General features: G+C 38.7%; 1 protein-coding gene across 1 annotated transcript in view; it reads left to right on the top strand.

The window, feature by feature from the left end:
- The window catches only part of SMC6 (structural maintenance of chromosomes 6), a 109,036-nt gene that overhangs the window by 24,756 nt on the left and 63,818 nt on the right, over positions 1–20,462 (top strand). The window contains exons 3-12 of the mRNA XM_026655589.2: positions 481–598; positions 5,244–5,349; positions 6,343–6,479; positions 8,120–8,181; positions 11,812–11,892; positions 12,472–12,573; positions 12,827–12,946; positions 13,058–13,156; positions 16,159–16,305; positions 17,357–17,445. Of these exons, the coding sequence (XP_026511374.2) occupies positions 481–598; positions 5,244–5,349; positions 6,343–6,479; positions 8,120–8,181; positions 11,812–11,892; positions 12,472–12,573; positions 12,827–12,946; positions 13,058–13,156; positions 16,159–16,305; positions 17,357–17,445 (1,061 nt within the window). The remainder of the gene's footprint in view (positions 1–480; positions 599–5,243; positions 5,350–6,342; positions 6,480–8,119; positions 8,182–11,811; positions 11,893–12,471; positions 12,574–12,826; positions 12,947–13,057; positions 13,157–16,158; positions 16,306–17,356; positions 17,446–20,462) is intronic.

Here is a 20,462-nt window from a genome sequence, read left to right as displayed (position 1 = left end):
CCGCGTCAGCAGGTAAATAAACTGGCCCGGCCCGCTAGGGTGCTTACCCTGGTGAGCCGCGTGCCAAACGTTGCCGACCCCTGGTCTACACTGCTATTTATATCCATGCTGGAGGGGTGTCTGTGGTGTATATACTCTACATGCCACAGAAAGGAATATGCAGTGTAGATGTACCCTAAAACTATCTTTGATAAGTGAAGCATTTTGATAACTATTTGCATTTAATACTACATTATGACTGAATTACACCACCAACTATAAATTTTCATATTGTTGTGTAGTTTGTATATATCACCACCTAAAGCCCTTCCATCTGTTTGTTGTCCTGTTTTGGCTACAAAAGTATCCGTGACTTTTGTTACCATTACCATTTTATCACCATGTTCTCATTTTAATTTCTCATTCTACGTGACTCACTTTCAGTTTTTTTTCATTAATTTTGTGCGTTTGATTTATGTCATTTTCATGATATTTCTGTAGACTTCGGGGGAAGTGGGAATAATTGAAAGCATCCAATTGAAGAACTTCATGTGCCATTCAATGTTGGGGCCCTTTCAGTTTGGATCCAATGTAAACTTTGTGGTTGGAAACAATGGAAGTAAGTATTAATTTTCTCATTTCTCTATCAGGAACATTTTTGTGGACTTATCCAAAAACTAAACCAAATATGTTCCAAATATTTAGAGCAAACATTCATTAAAAAGTCTTTTTAACTACAGAAAAGGAAAACAATTATTTATACAAACTTCTGCTTTTTCATTAAAGTTCGTCTCAGTGCTAAACAAGATAGAGAGGTTTCTGTATGTTGTGATTTTAATTGAGTTATACAGTACAACATTGATTAATGGTGACCTGTTATGTGGTGTTATCAAAACAACTTAAACTTAATTTTGATTAACGTTCTTTGTTGTGTATATATATTTCTTAACTTTCAGCCCAATTTCACTAGAATGTAGTATTACATACTAATTTAAAATGTTACTGTCTTCTTGTTTTTCTTTGTAAAGCTGTCATGTTGTTTGTTTAAAAAACAAGGGAAAGATTGAGCATTAACAAAATAGACACCTTCCCGTTTGTATTTGTTCAGTAATACTTTGCATCATTTGTCAGTGCAATAAATGTTGTCAAAGCATAAGAAAAAGACAGAATCCTCCTGTATCTGTCAGAAATTAGTTCATTCTGCCAAGGATCGGCCCTCATAACCTGTTTGGAGTTTTGTCATCCATTCCGGATCTGCTGCAAGGTTCTGTGTACTGTGATTATCTCTGCAGTTGCACTTCTTTCACCCAGGGTTAGGCTGCTTCTTATTTTCCTCACCTTTTCATAGAAAGCCTTACCTTTTCTGGTAATTTGTGGAAATGTCTTATCTTCTGTTGAAATGTCCAACATACGACTGTCTCTCCTCTCTGGGTTTGAACTGTCATTTGTCTCCCAGTTATCCTCTTCTAGTGTATAGTCTCTGATTCTTCTATATTGGTTAAATGTCTATCCTAGCTTTGCACTCTATACTGGGGTGAGGTAGTCTGTTAGTGTGATAATTATGTACCAGGAGGACATTTCATTTTAATTTGGGGTGGTTGTGTGAGTTTAGGTGCTGATCTAGTGTCATGAGGTTTCTTGGGATTGTTTGCTCCATTGGTTGTGAGGTTAGTGGTGTTGCAGTAGGGAGCAATATATAGGTATGAATAGTATTGATTCATTGTCTTATGTTGAAGGGATTATTTGCTGCTTTCAGGTAGAACCTGAAGTGCAGTGTTCTTTTCTGTACTTTTATTAGGAGTGGGGATGGGACTGAGCTCTGCCCTGTTGTATTGTTGCTGGTATTGTCTTCTGCTTGTGTAGTGTACATAGTGATACAAACAAAGCTAACAGCATTTGAGAAGAAGGGTACATAATAAACCTCTACATGGCTAGGGTAATTAAATATACAATCATATTAATAACTAGGGCTGTCAAATGATTTTAAAAATTAATAGTGATTAATCACCCGATTAAAAAAAACATGATTAATTGCAGTTTTAATTGCACTATGAATAGAATACCATTTATTTAAATATTTGTGGATGTTTTTTACGTATTCAAATATACTGATTACAATTACAACACAATAGCAAGTGCACAGTGTTCACTTTATATTATTTTTTATTACAAATATTTGCACTGTAAAAAAGATAAACAAAAGAAATAGTATTTTTCAATTCACCTCATAGAAGTCTGTAGTGCAATGGTCTTTATCATGAAAGTGCAATTTACAAATCTAGATTTTTTTGTTACATTACTGCACTCAAAAACAAAACAAGTAAAACTTTAGAGCCTACAAGTCTATTCAGTCCTACTTCATGTTCAGCCAATCGCTAAGACAAACAAGCTTGTTTACATTTATGAGAGATAATGCTGCCTGCCTCTTATTTACAAAGTTACCTGAAAGTGAGAACAGGGATTAGCATGGCACTGTTGTAGCCAGTGTTGCAAGGTATTTATATGCTAGCTATGTTAAACATTTGTTTGTCCCTTCATGCTTCGACTACCATTCCAGAGGACATGCTTCCATTTCTTTAACTTAGCACTAGGCTTGGCAGAATGATTTTTTTTTAAAACAATATATAATTTGGATGGATAATATTATTTTTAAGCATTTTTAATTTTTATCTATTTAAAATGTTCACAGTGCACAAAACTGAGTTTTAATCATTTTTTTTTTTTCAATTTTTATTGACTTAAATTTTCAGTTGAAGGATACTGCGGGATAAGACAATGGAGAGGAGATCAGACAGACGTTAAGACTCAAAAAAGTTAGCTTTATAACCATGAAAATACAAATTGTCAACATCATATGTCAAAATATACTAACTCTGGAACCTTAGATCAAATTCTAAGTTCTCAAGCAGCATTTTTCTTACTTAGCCCATCTGTAAATTTTGATTATTATCAATAGAAGTATGTTTTCATCTTTTTTTGTGCATACAGTGAAATTGACATTTATCAACATTTCCCTATAAATATCTAATTCTTCCAAGCATACTTAGCCCATAATTACCACTCAAAATGTTCTCAGCTGATGAAATACATCCTAGAAAGCTCAAGGAGCTGACTGAGGAGATATCTAAGCCATTAGCGATTATCTTCGAAAAGTCATGGAAGACTGGAGAGATTGCAGAGGACTGGAAAAGGGCAAATATAGTGCACATCTATAAAAAGGGAAATAAGGACAATACGGGATATGGGGGGAAGCGGTAGATGTGGTATGTCTTGATTTTAGTAAGGCTTTTGATACTGTCTCGCATGACTTTTTCATAAACAAAGGAAATACAACCTAGATGGAGGTGGGTGCATAACTGGTTGGAAAACTGTTCCCAGAGAGTAGTTATCAGTAGTTCACAGTCATGCTGGAAGGGCATAACAAGTAGGGTCCTGTAGGGATAAGTTCTGGTTCTGTTCAATATCTTCATCAATGATTTAGAAAATGTCATAGAGAGTACACTTATAAAGTTTGCAGATGATACCAAGCTGGGAGGAGTTGCAAGTGCTTGGGAGGATAGGATTATAATTGAAAATGATCTGGACAAACTGGAGAAATGATCTGAAGTAAATAGGATGAAATTCAATAAGGACAAATGTAAAGTACTCCACTTAGGAAGGAACAATCTGTTGCAACCTACAAAGTGGGGAATGATGGCCTAGGAAGGAGTACTTTAGAAAGGGATCTGGGGGTCATAGTGGACCACAGGCTAAATATGAGTCAACAGTGTAACACTATTGCAAAAAAAAGCGAACATAATTTTGGGATATAATAGCAGGAGTGTTGTAAGCAAGACACAAGAAGTAATTCTTCCGCTCTACTCCGTGCCGATTAGGCCTCAACTGGAGTACTGTGTCCAGTTCTGGGCGCCACATTTCAGGAAAGATGTGGACAAATCAGAGAAAGTCCAGAGAAGAGCAACAAAAATGATTAAAGGTCTGGAAAACATGACCTATGAGGGAAGATTGAAAAAAATTGGGTTTGTTTAGTTTGGAGAAGAGAAGACTCAGAGGGACATAACAGTTTTCAAGCACCTAAAAGGTTGTTACAAGGAGGAGGGAGAAAAATTATTCTCCTTAACCTCTGAGGGCAGAACAAGAAGCAATGGTCTTAAATTGCAGCCATGGTGGTTTAGGTTGGAATTAGGAAAAAACTTCCTAACTGTCAGGGTAATTAAGCACTGGACTAAATTGCCTAGGGAGGTTGTGGAATCTCCATAATCGGAGATTTTTTAAGAGCAGATTAGACAAACAATGATCAGGGATGGTCTAGAATGATAATCCTTAGTCAGGGGACTGGACTAGATGACCTCTCAAGGTCCTTTCCAACTGGTAGACTCACTACTTTCAGAACAGATCCAAAATATATAAAAGTTGAGAAAACTTTATCTGGTGCATGGTTTGTCTTAATTCTTGTTCTCTGAAAATTATTTTGTGATTAGAGGTAAAAAGTCAGTATAAACCAAACTCTTGCACATTCAAGCTCTGGAAAATAACTTGTTAAATGCATTATTACCTTCTTGTAGGGGCTAAAATGCCTGATTTTTTGTTTTGTTTGGTTTTTTTCAAATCAGGTTTTTAGTAAGATTATCTGTCCTTTATTCAAAATTTAAAGGATGGGTGTTAGGTAAAACGAATAAATTTAAATTTTTCTTGTGCATTTCACCTGCTTGGACAGTCAACAAATAGAAAAATAACTAGTCGCCTCGGCTTGCATTTCTAGTCACTTTTGCTCTGTGTGTGTTCTGTCCTAGTGTAGCACTGCAATGTTAGGATTGCAGTCACTGCAGAAACTTATTATTTTCATACTTAAAATAATGATCTTTGGATTCTTTTTGTTCTGTAAAACATTTTAGTATGGCTTTGGAAAAACAAAATGCACAAACACTACTTCTTCTCAAATTTGGACATGAACTACTTGACCTATACTTGTTCATGTTAGGAGACAAAATTATGGATATTCTTTTCAATTCAATGTATTCAAACTGAGCTTTAGAAAGCTTTTTGTGGAATAAAAACTGGAAAATCGGTAATATTTTGCCAACATTGGAACGGTTGGTGTGTGCGCCTATCATATCTTTTACAGTAGATATTCTTAGTCTATTTTCAGTTTTATTAGTCTGACTTAGATGTGTGCAGGTTTGGCTAAAATTATATACACTGTAATTGAATTGTATAAATAGAAGACAGTACTGTTTTATAAATAGATTTGTTTGCTTTTTCAGGTGGGAAGAGTGCTGTATTAACTGCTCTTATTGTTGGTCTTGGGGGAAAAGCTACCACAACTAACAGAGGATCCTCTTTGAAAGTATTTGTGAAAGATGGAGAGACGTAAGCGAAACTCTGTATTGATGTATTTGAGGTGGGCTGTTAGTTTGATGTTAAAGTTAGTTTGGTCCATTAAGTTGCAAAGTCCTTAGTTTTCCCTTTTGCTTCAATGGGCCTTTTATAGAGCGTCAGGATGAGAAACATTTTTAAAAATATAGAAATGTGTGGTTTTAAAATAATAAAAATTAGTAGGTTGGACTTTGGTGTGATATCTGAAACTACAAAATTTTTTTAATGAATTTGAAATTTAGTCACTGTCTTTAACTGCTATATAAATAGAAATTTCATTTCCTCTCAGTAGTCAATTCTAAAATAACTTAAATATTTTAAAGAATGCCCATAAGTGTACTGAACTTTCTTTAAACTCTTTCCTTTACTTTGAGCAGCCTATTTATCCCCTTTTGCAGTGGCAACTTTATTTTCGTCTGGAATGGGTTGTCCGATACCCAGAGCTGATTGTTAATGTTCCTCTCAGCCCCCAAAGTAGAAAGTTGACTTATGTACTAATTCAGTTATCTATTATTTGATTTATTACTTTTTCACTGATTTGGACAGACACAATGGAAGGCCTTTTGCTCTCAGAGCATATAAAATTGTTGCAGCACTGCCAGTCTGCATCCTACCCTTTCAGATAGATTTAAACTTTCTGTTAACATACTACTTAAAGCCTTTTTTAATGCTATGTTTATGTGGTACTATAGCTGAGTGCTCATAAAAGTAAAGGTCTAGTATCATGGTTAGATCCAGACACATAGCTCAGACAGCTCTGGCCATGCAACGCAGTTTGGCCTGTAGAACTTTCTGCTTTGGAGCTCAAACTCTCCTGTGCAAACACAGTACCACGGTAGTTCTGTGTTGACCTACAATTAGGGTGAAACAAACCCGACTAACTTTTGATTGTGGCCTAAACAGGAATTGAAAATCTATTGGTGGAAAGTCTATTTCTTTACCTTGAATGATTCAAACTCAGATATTTTAAGTTACTGTTTACTTTAGTTCTGCAGATGTTTCAATAACGTTAAGAAACCGAGGTAAAGATGCATTTAAACCAGAAGTATATGGCATGTCTATTATTGTGACTCAACACATTAGCATGGATGGAAGTCGTAGTTATAAACTGAAAAGCAAAACAGGTTTGGCAATACTTTGTTTTATTTTCAATTTTAAAGCATTTGAAAAAAATATTTTCATTACTGTCTTTTGTATGTTTGTGAAGGATTAGGTATTTCCTGTGAGCCAATGAAAATTCAAAAGGTAATGACAGAGCTAGCTAGTTTTTCTGTACTGGTTCTGAGAGAGAGAGAGAGAGATGCTTGAACAATAAAATAAATAAAAAATGTAACTTCCATTATTTTAAAAAGTAAAACTTAATATCTTTCTAGTAGCATATTTGCATTTTTGTATTTGACTTTAACAGTACTGTGAAATTATTATCCATATTCTTACATTAATTAAGAAATACTAAGTAGTATGTGTCACATTCTGACTAGTGAGAGGTTGTGTCACCACCTGCCTTGCAACCTCGGGTGCCTCACCATATTTTGCTGCTGTATCTCCCAACCTGAGCCCCCTCACAAACAGCCAGACAGCATGCAGGTCACATCCTGAGTGTCTGTATAGCTGCAGCCTGCCAGCAGTACTCCAGTCACACTCTGGCTTCTACCACCTTGATTACCACTTCCAGGGTGACCCCAACACACCCCCAGGCCTGAATTTCCCCAAAAACGTGTTCTGTATTGTCTAGTCATCTCCTGAATAGTTCAGATATTAGATGTTTATTGCCCTTGTAAGGGGTTAATATTCAACAGTATGCTTTTTAATTGGAGTTACCTAAACAGTTCAGTTTAAACACAGCAGTGGATTAGTTTTGATTAAAGAATAAAACAAGTTTATTTAAGTACAAGGAGAGATTTTAAGATAGTACAAGTATAAGGTGTTAGTCAGAAGTGATTACAAGGGAAATAAAGATAAAACACTTTCTAGTAACTAAAACTTAAAAAACTAGACTTGGTCCCAGATAAAATCCTTACCACCGGTTCTCAGCAGCATTGCTGACCAAATTCTCAGGTCTGAATCCCTCCTAAAGGCTGGTTCCCTTTGTCATCTTAGGTGAAAGAGTAAGTGAGAAAGATAGGGAGAGGAAGAAAGAGAGAATCCGTTGGGGGGGAAGGGGAGAGGGTGTTTGCCCCTCACTTTTATAGTTCAGTCACCCTATAAAATTCATTTTCCTGAGCGTTACCCCTAGATAAAGTTCCTTATCACTGTGAAGATGAAGATATGGAGCTTCATGGTGAAAGAGGTTCCATGTTGTTGTTTGTTAAAATGTACGTTGATCTGTTCCTGTCCCCATATTGCCAAAGAATGGTCACTTGACAGGTTATTGCCAATCAACTTTGATGACACCTGGCTAGAGGCATCAACTTGTCCTTTGTCTTTGAGAAACTGGTTTAGCCACTCCCTAGACTTGTCTGGTAAATGTATTTCAGTCATAATTTCAGTTTGTTAAAAACTTTAACATAACATAACAACATTATGTAATGTTAATAACTTTAAATAATGTTGCTGCATACATTGACCAGTGAGCTATTAGTTTTCAAGTGATATCTCACAAGGTATATTTTGTACAAAGATTATTAGAATAGTGTGTAGAGTGTAAATACAGTGGTGCATTCAGTCACAATATAGCAAGCTATAAATTTTTTGTACTTATCTATTATTTTGGTTATAAACTGTGATATGGGCTTTTTTCTTTTCTTTTTTTTAATACCTTCAGGGACATTAATTTCTTCTAAGAAAGAAGAACTTACTGCAATACTGGATCACTTTAATATACAGGTAATTGCTGAAATATTTGTTAGAGTTCTACATTACTTGTAGAGGCAAACTGAACATTTTTGATAAAGCATGCTCCATTTTGATAAACGAGGACACTAGTTCTTTCATACTAGCACAGTGCTACATCAGTTCACATTCAAAAGGTTATCTTCACAGGCAGTGGCTAGAAACTCAGGTTTGAAAAGGAAAAACAGAATTTGCATTCTGCAGGGTCTGAATTTGCTATAGAGGTTGGATAAACAAAATAAGCAAACCAGATGTGGCCTAATGTTTGGGATTCAGTCATGCTGTTCTGGGAATTCCCAGCTTATGTATTGATGCCTGTTATTTCATCCATACAGTAGAACCTCAGAGTTATGAACACCAGAGGTATGAACTGATCAGTCAACCACACACCTCATTTAGAACCAGAAGTACGCAATCAGGGCAGTAACAGAGACCAAAAAATAAGCAAATACAGTATAGTACTGTTAAATGTAAACTACTAAAAAAAATAAAGGGAAAGCAGCATTTTTCTTCTGCATAGTAAAATTTCAAAGCTGTATTAAGTCAATGTTCAGCTGTAAACTTTTGAACGAACAACCATAAAGTTTTGTTCAGAGTTATGAACAACCTCCATTCCCGAGGTGTTCATAACTCGGAAGTTCTACTGTAATTGGAGATCGTTATAGTATCTTATTTTACTCACTTTCTGCAGAGGGTCTGTAGATCAACCTGTTCTAGCAGAGACCTATTTGGTTAGTTTTCTTCCTGTTAAGTGATTCAGGGAAGAATAATATGTACTACTATGCACAACACTATAAAATGTTTTACAGCAACACATATTCAACATGTGCAAAGAAAATCTTTAGTATGTTACAACTTAATGCAAATATTGTACTGATTTTATCGGAATTTCCATGCCAAGTATAATTTTTTGGGATGTGCTGAACGGTTTGTGGAACTGAAGATGGAGTCTAATCTATATTTCACTCATATAGAATTGATTCCAGATCAATCATGGAGAAAATCCTGACACTCTACAGCTGTTCAATGGTCTATTTAACCATACCTCTTCCAACTCCCCTCCCCGCATACATTTTTACCTTCATTTCACTTCCTAGTAGCCAGTGTTTACGTCGGCCTGGTCTACACTATGGGATTAGGACGAATTTAGCCGTGTTAGGTCGATTTAAAAATGACTGCGTCCACACAACCAACCCCATTCTGTTGACGTAAAGGGCTCTTAAAATCGACTTCTGTACCGTTCTGTCGACCTAAAGGGCTCTTCAAATCATCTTCTGTACTCCTCCCCGGTGGGGGGAGTAGCACTAAAATCGACTTGCTGGGTCGAATTTGGGGTAGTGCGGATGCAAATCGATGGTATTAGCCTCCGGGAGCTATCCCAGAGTGCTCCATTGTGACCGCTCTGGTCAGCACTTTGAACTCCGATGCACTAGCCAGGTACACAGGAAAAGCCCCAGGAACTTTTGAATTTCATTTCCTGTTTGGTCAGCGTGGCGGCAGCACTGGTGACCATGTAGTCCCCCCAGAATCACAAACGAGCTCCAGCATTGACTGAAAGGGAGACACTGGATACCTTGTCCGTTATCTCATTTTTTTTTTTAATTAAGAAAGAATGCATGGTTTCAAAACAATAGTTACTTTATTTTGAAGGAGGGAGGGTGGTTGGCTTACAGGGAATTAAAATCAACACAGGGGGTGGGTTTGCATCAAGGAGAAACGCACACAACTGTCACACTGAAGCCTGACCAGTCATGAAACTTGTTTTCAAAGCCTCTCTGATGCGCATCATGCCTTGCTGTACTCTTCTAATCGCCCTGGTGTCTGGCTGCTCAAAATCGGATGCCAGGCAATTTGCCTCAACCTCCCACCCCGCCATAAATGTCTCCCCCTTACTCTCACAGATATTATGGAGCACACAGCAAGCATCAATAACAATGGGAATGTTGTTTGCGCTGAGGTCTGACCTACTTAGCAAACAGCGCCAGCGAGCTTTTAAACATCCAAAGGCACATTCTAACACCATTCTGCACTTGCTCAGCCTATAGTTGAACTGCTCCTTACTACTGTTCAGGCTGCCTGTGTAAGGCTTCATGAGCCGTGGGAGCAAGGGGTAGGGTGGATCCCCAAGGATAACTATTAGCATTTCAACATCCCCAATGGTAATTTTCTGGTCTGGGTAGTAAGTCCCTTCTTGCAGCTGCTCAAACAGCCTGGAGTTCCTAAATATGCGAGCGTCGTGCACCTTTCCCGGCCATCCCACGTTGATGTCGGTGAAACGTCTGTTGTGATCCACCAGTGCTTGCAGCACCATTGAGAAGTATCCCTTGCTGTATGTATGTATGCAAGGTAGTCTGGTGCCAAGATGGGGATATGCGTTCCGTCTATCGCCCCACCACAGTTAGGGAACCCCATTGCAACAAAGCCATCCAGTATGACCTGCACATTTCCCAGAATCACTACCCTTGATAACAGAATGTCAATGATTGCATTGGCTATTTGGATCACAGTAACCCCTACAGTAGACTTGCCCACACCAAATTGATTCCTGACTGACTGGTAGCAGTCAGGCGTTGCAAGCTTCCACAGGGCTATTGCCACTCACTTCTCAACTGTCAGGGAAGCTCTCATCTTGGTGTTCCTGCACTTCAGGGTGGGGGAAAGCAACTCTCAGAGTTCCAGGAAAGTGGACTTATGCATGCGAAAGTTTCACAGCCACTGGGAATCATCCCATACCTGCAACACTATGCGGTCCCACCAGTCTTTGCTTGTTTGCCTGGCCCAGAATCGGCATTCCACTGTATCAACCAGCCCCAGTAGCGCCATGATGTCCCAATTGCCACAGCCTGTGCTTTCAGGAATGTCTGTGTCCATGTCCTCATCAAAATCCTCCTCGTGCTGGCGTTTCTTAGCCCGGTTCTGCATATACTCCAGGGTAATGTGCGAGGTGTTTACAATGCTCACAACAGCAGCAGTGATGGTGAGCTGAGCGGGCTCCATGCTTGCCGTTGTATGGTGTCTGCACGGGTAACCCAGGAAAAAAGGCGCGAAATGATTGTCTGCTGTTGCTTTCACGGAGGGAGGGGCGACTGACGACATGTACCCAAAACCACCCGCAACAATTTTTTTGCCCCATCAGGCATTGGGAGCTTAACCCAGAATTCCAATGGGCGGCGGAGACTGCGGGAACTGTGGGATAACTACCCACAGTGCACCGTTCTGTAAGTCGATGCTAGACATGGTAGTGAGGACACACTCCACCGACTTAATGTGCTTAGTGTGGACATAACGCAATCGACTGTATAAAATCGATTTCTAAAAATTGACTTCTATAAAATCGACCTAATTTCGTAGTGTAGACATACCCGTCATAAACACTACTCCCACGGTATACCTCTCTTTTGCTTTAGTATGTGCCTTGGAAGACTCAGCAGTCAGTTTAATGAACAAGAAGACTGGACTAATGTCTCTCCTTTAGATGTGGCTCCTCCAGGTCATGACTTAGTCAATTTGACAGAGGAATGTAGAAAAAGTGAAGATCTCATTTCCCATTTCTGTCAATGTGCTTTCATTAATATTAACTCAGTTTAAAATATTTCTATTGTTTATAAATGTGTTGTTTTACAGGTAGATAATCCTGTGTCTGTTTTAACCCAAGAGATGAGCAAGCACTTCTTACAGTCTAAAAATGAAGGTGACAAATACAAGGTAAGCTAAGCAGGATCAATGGCATTTAAATAAAATATTGTAAAATACAGTTCCTGTTCAGTCATTTTTAATTTTTAAAACTTCTGTGAGGTTGTTGCATGCAATCCAATGAAAGCAGAGTTATATCCAGAAAAAATATGATTTAAGTGGGAATATATTTGTTTCAAATTTGTGTAAAGGATTTACCAATGGCATTGAAAAATAATTGTGAAAAAAAAGTTAATTGAATTTGACAGCCTTCAAAGCAAGTTAGAAAGCTTACTTTTACTCCCCGGCCTGTGAGGAGATGGCTGTTGGTAGGTCTGGGTAATGGTGGTGTGGGACTATGGTGTGGGAATTGTATAGGGCGGTTAAGTACTTATTGTAGTTCCGTTATTTATGGTATGTTATTGCTGGGTTATTTGATTTTATGTGATCTGCAGTGTCTGATGCATTGGCTTAATGTTTTATAAGACTGTTTAGGGTGCTCAGAGTATTGGATGGGTGCACGTTTTATAACAGTTTGTTAAAATCCACTTAATTCACTTTACACAGTTTTACCAAAGCTGAAGTTTCAGTCTCTCTCTCCTTTGGTTTTAGTTCTTTATGAAAGCAACCCAGCTGGAGCAGATGAAAGCTGATTATTCATACATTATGGAAACTAAGTCAAGAACTCATGAACAGATAGAACAAGGAGTAGGGGTATGTAAAGGTTACAGTGGTTAATTACTACACTCATGGACACTGAAATAATATAAGAAATACAGATATTACCCATTATAAAATACAGTTGCACCATAAATTAACTATCAACTTGTAATATAGTTTAGCTGGGTTGCTTAAATTGATTAATCTGAGTCAGTTTAAACTTTTAAAAAATTATCCTTCTACAATTCCATATTAAACCAACAATCCTTTATGCTCATTAACATCTGAATCTCTTTACTTTTTTTAGCTTCTTCAAGACCTTAGGCAGCACTATGTCGAGAAAGAGGAGTGCTACAAAAGTATTGCGTTCGTGAGTGAAATGCAAACCAACCTAGAGGCTTTGAAACACAAAATGGCCTGGGCAGTGGTAACTTTCTTGTTAGAATATCTTTTTCTTCAACTCAAGTTCACTTAATTTATCTTCAGATTACCTTGATTGGTGTGTTGTGTACTTCAGTCTTTCTTTTAAACATTTCAGGTGAATGAAACTGAACAAGAAATGAAACCAATCAAAGATAGTATTGATATTGAGGAAGGACGTACTGAAAAGTATGACCAGAAGCTAAAGGAATGGCAGGTAGGGTTGTCTTAAACAACATGTTAATTCTGAATTTAGTCTGGAAGCATAATGTGGTAAAATCGCATAATAAGCAAAGCTGATAATCAATACCACTGAACTGCTTCTTTTTTGCTGAAGATGGCAAATCAACTTGAAGCACTCCTTCCGTTTATAGTCATTTGTAACATTCAAAGAGCTAATCAGGTTTCATATTCTTAGCATTAGCTTATAACACAGTACTGTCAGTCAAGGGCCACAATTTAACTTTGTGAGGGCAACATATTTGACATGCATATGTTAAATTATAATTTAAAAAGTTGACTTTTAAACATTTTCTTGAATATATATCTATATAATTGTTCTAGGTTTGTTGTGTTTGGTACCATTATGTTTGTGGGAGAAAGGGCTTTTGAATGCCACTCCTCTCAACCCATTTTTGATGACTTTTTATCAAAATTTCCACAAACAGGATACTTGAAGTTGGAAGGTGGTTGGGTGGACAGCGAGTCTCCCCTGCCATGTCACAAAGGGTGACATCACTGAAATTCTGATTCTGTAGATTTTTTAACAGTTAAAAGACTCCTTCCTTACTTTATCGTTAACTTGCCCTCGGAATTGCTCCCAGACTATTTATCATCTTTGTTCTAGTGAGGCAGTGAAATTAGTTTAATTAAATTTATAATTCTCCACTGTTAAGTAGATTATCAGAGCTATCTACTCAGTTTCTTCCAGTTATAGCCTAAAGACCATATCTAAATAGCAGTCTTTATTTATGCTCTATTGATTAGCAGTCTGAACCTTCTTGGTCATATTAGTGCTCATTCACCACCCCAGTTCACTGGGGACCAACTCTAGGATGGGAAGATAGTTTTTTCGCTGTGCTTGTTGAGTACTAGGTTTTTTGTTTTGTTGATTCACTCAATGACTGTCTATGTGATGTGATGTGGAATCACTGACTGAGAACCAAACTGAGATGACCAATTTTGCATAGGCCAGTGAGTAGTATTTGAATGATGGTTATTTTTAATTCTGTTCTATATAGATTCTTATACAATGCTTATCACAATAGTATGAGTGCCTTTCAATAGTGTATTAAGCAATGTGACTAACATTTGTCGTGTGTGTTACGTCAAGTCATCATTGGCCAGTTGAGAGCTGGAGACCACTGGTGAAAGGCACAAGTATTCCGCAAAGAAATAATTCCCTGAGCCATGTAGAGACTAAATTGACCTTTCATAGCATTGGAACTTTCAGATGTGTTAAGAGAGGGACCTGGTGAATCAGATATTCAGGTGATATGCATAGGAAATCAGTTCCTCACTGGGTATATTAAAAATTGCTGTTCTGTGTGTTGTTTTGAGTCCATTAAAATCCCTCAATGTTTTTTTTAAACTTAGCAAAGCACTTGTTCATCTCTGAAAATTACATATGAGCCAAATATACATTTTTAAAATGAAGCTGATTTTAGTTACTTTTTTCAGCTGGAGTATTAGCTTAATCTCACTTCTGTCTGAAATATTTTACATACTGTTATCACAGTAATTGAAATGGTTTACTTTGTGCCTTTGTCAGCACTTTGTGTTTGATCAGTTTCATGGATTTTCCTCTGTAGGGGTCCTCTGTGCCTCAGGGATGAGAACATATCCTAAAATAAAAATAAAAATAATGTAAAAAAATTGTAAAACCACAAGAACAAAGGAAACAGAGGTAGATGTACTTGGAAACTACTTTTAATAAGGCAACCAACCACCTGGAGCACCCTCTTGCAGTAGGCTGTGGCACAATCCGTGCATCCATCTCAGTTTCCCCTCTGTCTAGCCATATAAAGAGTGTTCTCATTGTCTAATTCAGATTCCCACCTCTGGGCATAATTTATTTATGTACATATACGATAGTTCTTCGAATCCTCATTGTAAAACCGTTCTCCCAGTTCCCATAGTAAAACAGAAAGATACATTGATTTTCCATTCTCTCTAGGGATATCACTTTTACGGTCATCCACCCGTGAGTCTACGAGCAGTTCCTTTCTGCCCTTGTTCCAGAGCCCTACTCTCCAGGCCATCCATCTGAGAGAGTGACCAGTCTCATGACTCTTCTGCCCAAAACACAGTCCAACAACTCAGCCCTTTTCAATCTCCTGGCTCTCCAGCTCAGGAAGGTCAACAGGCTAGTCCTTTTCCTGACTGATCCACAGGCAGCTCTCACCTGCACCTCTCCTTGCTCTTTCAGTTTGTGTTCTCAGGCAGCCCTCCTCTGCATGCTTCTTTGATTTTTTTCCAGGCAGCTATCACATGCTTTTTCCTATCTTTTTTTTTTTTTTATGGCCCAGGTGTCTTCTTTTAACTCCGTTTTTTTTTCTTTTGACATGTATAAATTTTTTTGTTAAGGACTGACACAGCAATTACAATGACAGCAACAGAACCATTATTTTAATACTGAAAGCTTTCCTCCATAAACTTGGCTTGTAACTTAAACCGCGTTAAATATGGAAATATTTTAAACAGTGTCTTAAGGTACATTCTAAAACACGGCAAACCTTAAATATATCAATTATAAACTCAGTATGCTGGGAGGCAGCTAATCAGGCACAGGTGCTCTGGACCCTGCTCCTCCTTAAAGGAGTTAGTCACACTGTGACACTACTCGTGACTCTTTTTTCAAAGTTTCTGATTTATATTGTTAAAATGTGCAGAGCCAAATATCCTTTTACTTTTCCCACAAGCCACACATTTGGTAACTCAAATGTAGTAAATTTTGCCAGACAACAAAACAAACTCTTGGCATTAAATTTTTCAACTCAAAGGATAACTACTGGGTAACTTTTTATATGCTCCTTAAACCATGGACTTACTTACTCATATCTTCTAATGTCACTGTGGAATATATTTTGGGGAAAAAATCACTTCAAATAGCTGGCTTCAGGTTTGTCTCAGAAAGATTTTCCTGGTTTAAAGAGTTGTGGAAATAAAATATTTTGTTTCATTACGTGAGCTCATGTATTCTCTATATTTTGTTGTAAGGTCAAAGTAAACGAAGCAGAAGAAAAGTACAAGGCCATCCAAGAGAAGTTAGAAAAGATCAGTGAAGAAGCACAAGCATTACAGCCTCAGTGTGTGTGTTTGAAAGCTGATGTACAAGCAAAAAGAAAAGCATACAACGAGGCTGAGGTTGGTGGAAAAACACATATTTTCTAATTCTATAATGCTAATAGTGGTGTTCTGAAACACATGCTGTAGTTCAGATTACTTTGTGGAAGTTCTATGGCCTGTGTATAGAGGAGGTCAGACTTGATGACCACATTGATCCCTTCTGTTCTTTATGAAAAAGGCCCTGGTCGTGCGTTGAGCTCTGCCCAGGTGGACTCCTGCATCTATGTGGAGGCCCACTGAAATCATAGGGACTTAAGGCAAGTGCAGTGTGAGAGAGTAGAGGGAGTGAGGGAGCTGCCTGCAGGAGACTTGAAGCCTGGAGCAGGCTTGCTAAATGAGCTAACCAGATACACCCTGCATGGGGAGGGAACCACAAACAGCTGATTTCTAATAAGAGCTGAAGCAGTTGTTTGAGGGAGGTGGTTCTAGGATGTCAGCTCTGAGCAGGACAGCTGCAAGCCAAACCACAGGTTGGTGACTCCTAAAAAGTCATTTAAAAATAAAAAGGGTACTAGAGGAAAGAACCCTTTCTCTCACCAATCTCTGAGGCAAGAGCCATGCTTTGGGACAGATTTGTGGGACTCTGCATTTTACTTTTGAGTTATTTTTGGAATAAACCCACACCCCTGTAAGAGTGGTGAATGGACAAACAAATGTGTGGAGTCTCTGTAAAAAGGCCTAGTAGAAGAGGCAGAATAAAGGGCAGAGTAGAGGCACCCCCGCCACAAGAGGATGCAAAGGGCCAAACAGGTCATTCACATGGAGGCTTCCACTTGAATGGAGCCAGTTGTGTGATCAGGACCATAGGGTGCACATCCTTTATAACAGTACTAAAGATCGGATGGCTATTGGGGCCACATTAACATAATTAGAAAAGGAACTGATAAAATGATTAGCATGACATTCAAGTTCTAATCTTCTGCTGCAGTATTGCAAAATGATATATCAAATGACATTAGTGTTTATCTTCAGAAAAATAGTAGATGTGTTTAATGTATTCTTTGTGAAGACCAAGTATGCCAATACAAATAAGAATTAATATATTATATATGTCTAATTTTCTTGGTAGGCACATTATAATCGTTCTAGAACAGAATTAAAACGACTAGAAAAAGATGATGAACAGCTACGGAAACGAATTGAAGAATTGAAAAATAGGTAAATGCCCCACAGTGTTTGTAATACACCTTTGTGGTATGCAGAGAATGAGCTCTTCAGAATTGGATGATCCAATATCTTTATTTAAAAAAAACTCTAGCTTCCAACAGAATTTAAGATTTTCACTACTCTCTAATTTTGCTTAAAGCGCAAAATATAAAAATGTTGAAAATTCTGTCCTGGGACTGACTTACACACACAGACTGGCTTATTTTTCTAATCTCTATTAATAGCCACTTCAATTGAAAATAGTATGGTCTGTGAGAAAAGTAGTATAGTTCTGAGAAGTGACATCTTTAGATACACGCTTTTTGGTCCAATGTAACTTTTGACGGGTGAAGTTGGAAACAAAATAGAAAAATCTGGCTTTTTGACAGAGCAAGCCTTCCAGGTATGTTTCACTATATGCAAGGCTGATTTGGCATTTTTTCTATAAACTAATATCCGAGATTTCAGTGTCTCCGTTACAAAAACGTTTAGTGAACTGAAGCTTGGAGTTCAAGTTTTTACTCTCTCTAGATGTTACTCTCTCTAGATGTTACATTTTTTTAGTTCTCTTAAAAAAAATTGAGGCTCTCATATTTTGAGTATTCATTTAAATCGCTAGAACCAGATAACATGGCTTCAAACACAATTTAATTTTAGAGGACACAGGCTAAAGCACCGTTTTTCAAATGCAACCCCTGTGGCCGCATGCGGCCACCAGGGGCTTTTCTTGCGGCCACAGCCTTCTGGGAACTGATTGCGGGGGGAGGGGTAAAGCAGCGGTCCCTCCTCCCCAGGAGCCCCCAGCAGTGGTTGGGCCCTGCCCACCTCTGGAGAGACACAAGCTGGAGGAGCAGGCAGTCAGTGAGTTACGCACATTGCCAGAGGTGGGGGGGGTTGGGCTTCAGCCCTCGGGAGGTGGGCGGCAGGTAGCAGTCACAGGACTTCATGCTCTGTCCCCAGGCCCTGTTCCCAGGGTGTAGGGCTTTGGGCTCCATTCCCTGGCTGCGCGGTGGCGGGCTCTGGCCCCAAGCTCACCCGCCCCATCACCTCTGGCACCCGCTGTCTCCCCCAGTGCCCCATCGCCCCTGGCCCCCACTGCCTCTGTAGCCACCTCCCTATCCAGAGGTTCTTTCTGGGCTTTGTTCCCGGGCTTGCTGGGGTTGAGTAAGTCTGCTATGAAAAATGATATTAACAAACATACAAATATCACTTTTCACAGTATACTTATAGCTTGCAAGTCTTAAAACACACACACACACACACACACACACACACACAAAACCAACCGCCCCCCCCCCCCCCCCCCCAAGAAACAACAAGAAAAAAGGCAAGAAAGTTCAAAGCACCTTATTTGTGTTTCTATTCTGTGTAGGTCCAGTAAAGAATAGAGACAACTGTACATTATTTTTATTATTGAGTCTGCAAAAAACAAACCCCTATATAGATAAATTACAATGATTTAGACATGTGCATATTTATTTGGTTTTCCTAAAGTTAATTATTTTAGAAGAAGTTGTCAGAGTGGCCACCAGCAAGAGTTGGTGGCGGCACTCTGAGGCCACCAAAAATTTTGTTGCGAGAACCCCTGGACTAAAGCATTGTGGGGAAATAGAGGGGGGGGGGGCTTCTTTTTGATAGCCAGAGCTTTGAATCTGAAGGCCCCAAAATAAACCCTCCAACAAAGATCTGTTATGCTAACTACTCTTACACAAAGCAGGGCCCAGGTCAGGGCCTAAACTAGACTAAACTGCACAGTTTTCTGCCAAACTCGGTCAAGGGTCATGTCCAGAGGAGGGAATGGAAGAATAACACCCCCCCCCCCCCCCCCCGCAGCAGTACTAATGAAATATGTTCATAACTGATGAAATATAATAACCGCTTGTGTGAAGCAATAGGTAACTTTAGCTAAATGCAAACTGACTCATGCAGCTTCTCCTTTGCATGATCTGTAACCTACTCCGTGACTCCAGCTATCTGCAAAAATAGCTAATCATAGATCCTCTTTAGGCATCCCATGGAAACCCCCCCCTTAATCTTTAACCAAAGGACCCCGGAAAATAATGTGTCTTGAGAAATGTACCCAAACTGGTGCCAAGTACCACCCCTGGGGAAAACCACTTCTCGGAAAATTAATAAGGAAGGTACGGGGGGGGCGGGGCTGACCCCAACCCCAGTTTCTTAAGTCATGACCAACTCATGTCTAACCCCAACCCCAGTTTCTCAACCCATGACTAACCCCAACCCCAGTTTCTTAACTCATGACGTATTGTCTGTACTTTGCTTGCGGTTTGACGAAATAAAAGCCCGCCTGCGTGCGGTGCTCGGTGTGTCAGTCCTCCGGACTACACCCCAGTGCACTGGTTTGTATGTCGATAAACTGGCCTCAGGCTTGAGTCTTTAAACTAAAATGACTGCGTGGGGGTCTTTGACCACAACAGCATGTATTTAAAGCTTTTACCTGGAGCAGAAGTCCTTTAATGTGTACTGCTTTAGTAGTGGTTGTATTCTTGCTGTTTTGTGTGTTGTCTTTAGTGTTATTGGCACCTACTATATTCATCTGTGAGTTTATTTGACACACATTTCTGGTGAAGTAGTGAATTTTTTGGCTGGGGGTAGGGAATTGAGGTTTGATTTAAAAAAAAAAAAAAAGAGAGAAAAAGAAAAGTTACTTTCCCATTTATTGCTCTTAACAGGGCTAAATCCTTTGACAGAAGAATTTGAAGCTATACCATTCAGAAGTCTGACCTAGATGCAGGAATATACATATAGTCTAAGGCAAATGATAAACAGTTGGAGGGCAAGAGGAATGTAAAACACTTAGGCAAGGGCTCAAAACCCCCCAAACTTCCACTTTTGTTACTATTTAACCATACATGAACTGCTATGATTGCCTGTTTCTTGTTCCTTATTTGATCTTTGAACTCTTGCGTGTTTATTTTAATTCTTATTTTCTACTTTTAAAGAAAATAGTTTGCCTTTTTTTTGTTTTGATTCAAAGACTTCAAGTTACAGAGAATCGACCATTTACT

This window comes from Terrapene carolina, unplaced genomic scaffold (assembly GCF_002925995.2).
Source record: "Terrapene carolina triunguis isolate 2854851 unplaced genomic scaffold, T_m_triunguis-2.0 Scaffold42, whole genome shotgun sequence".
NCBI classification, from domain to species: domain Eukaryota; kingdom Metazoa; phylum Chordata; order Testudines; family Emydidae; genus Terrapene; species Terrapene triunguis.
The sequence above is the reverse complement of the archived record's forward strand: the minus strand, read 5'-3'. Positions and strand labels throughout refer to the sequence as shown.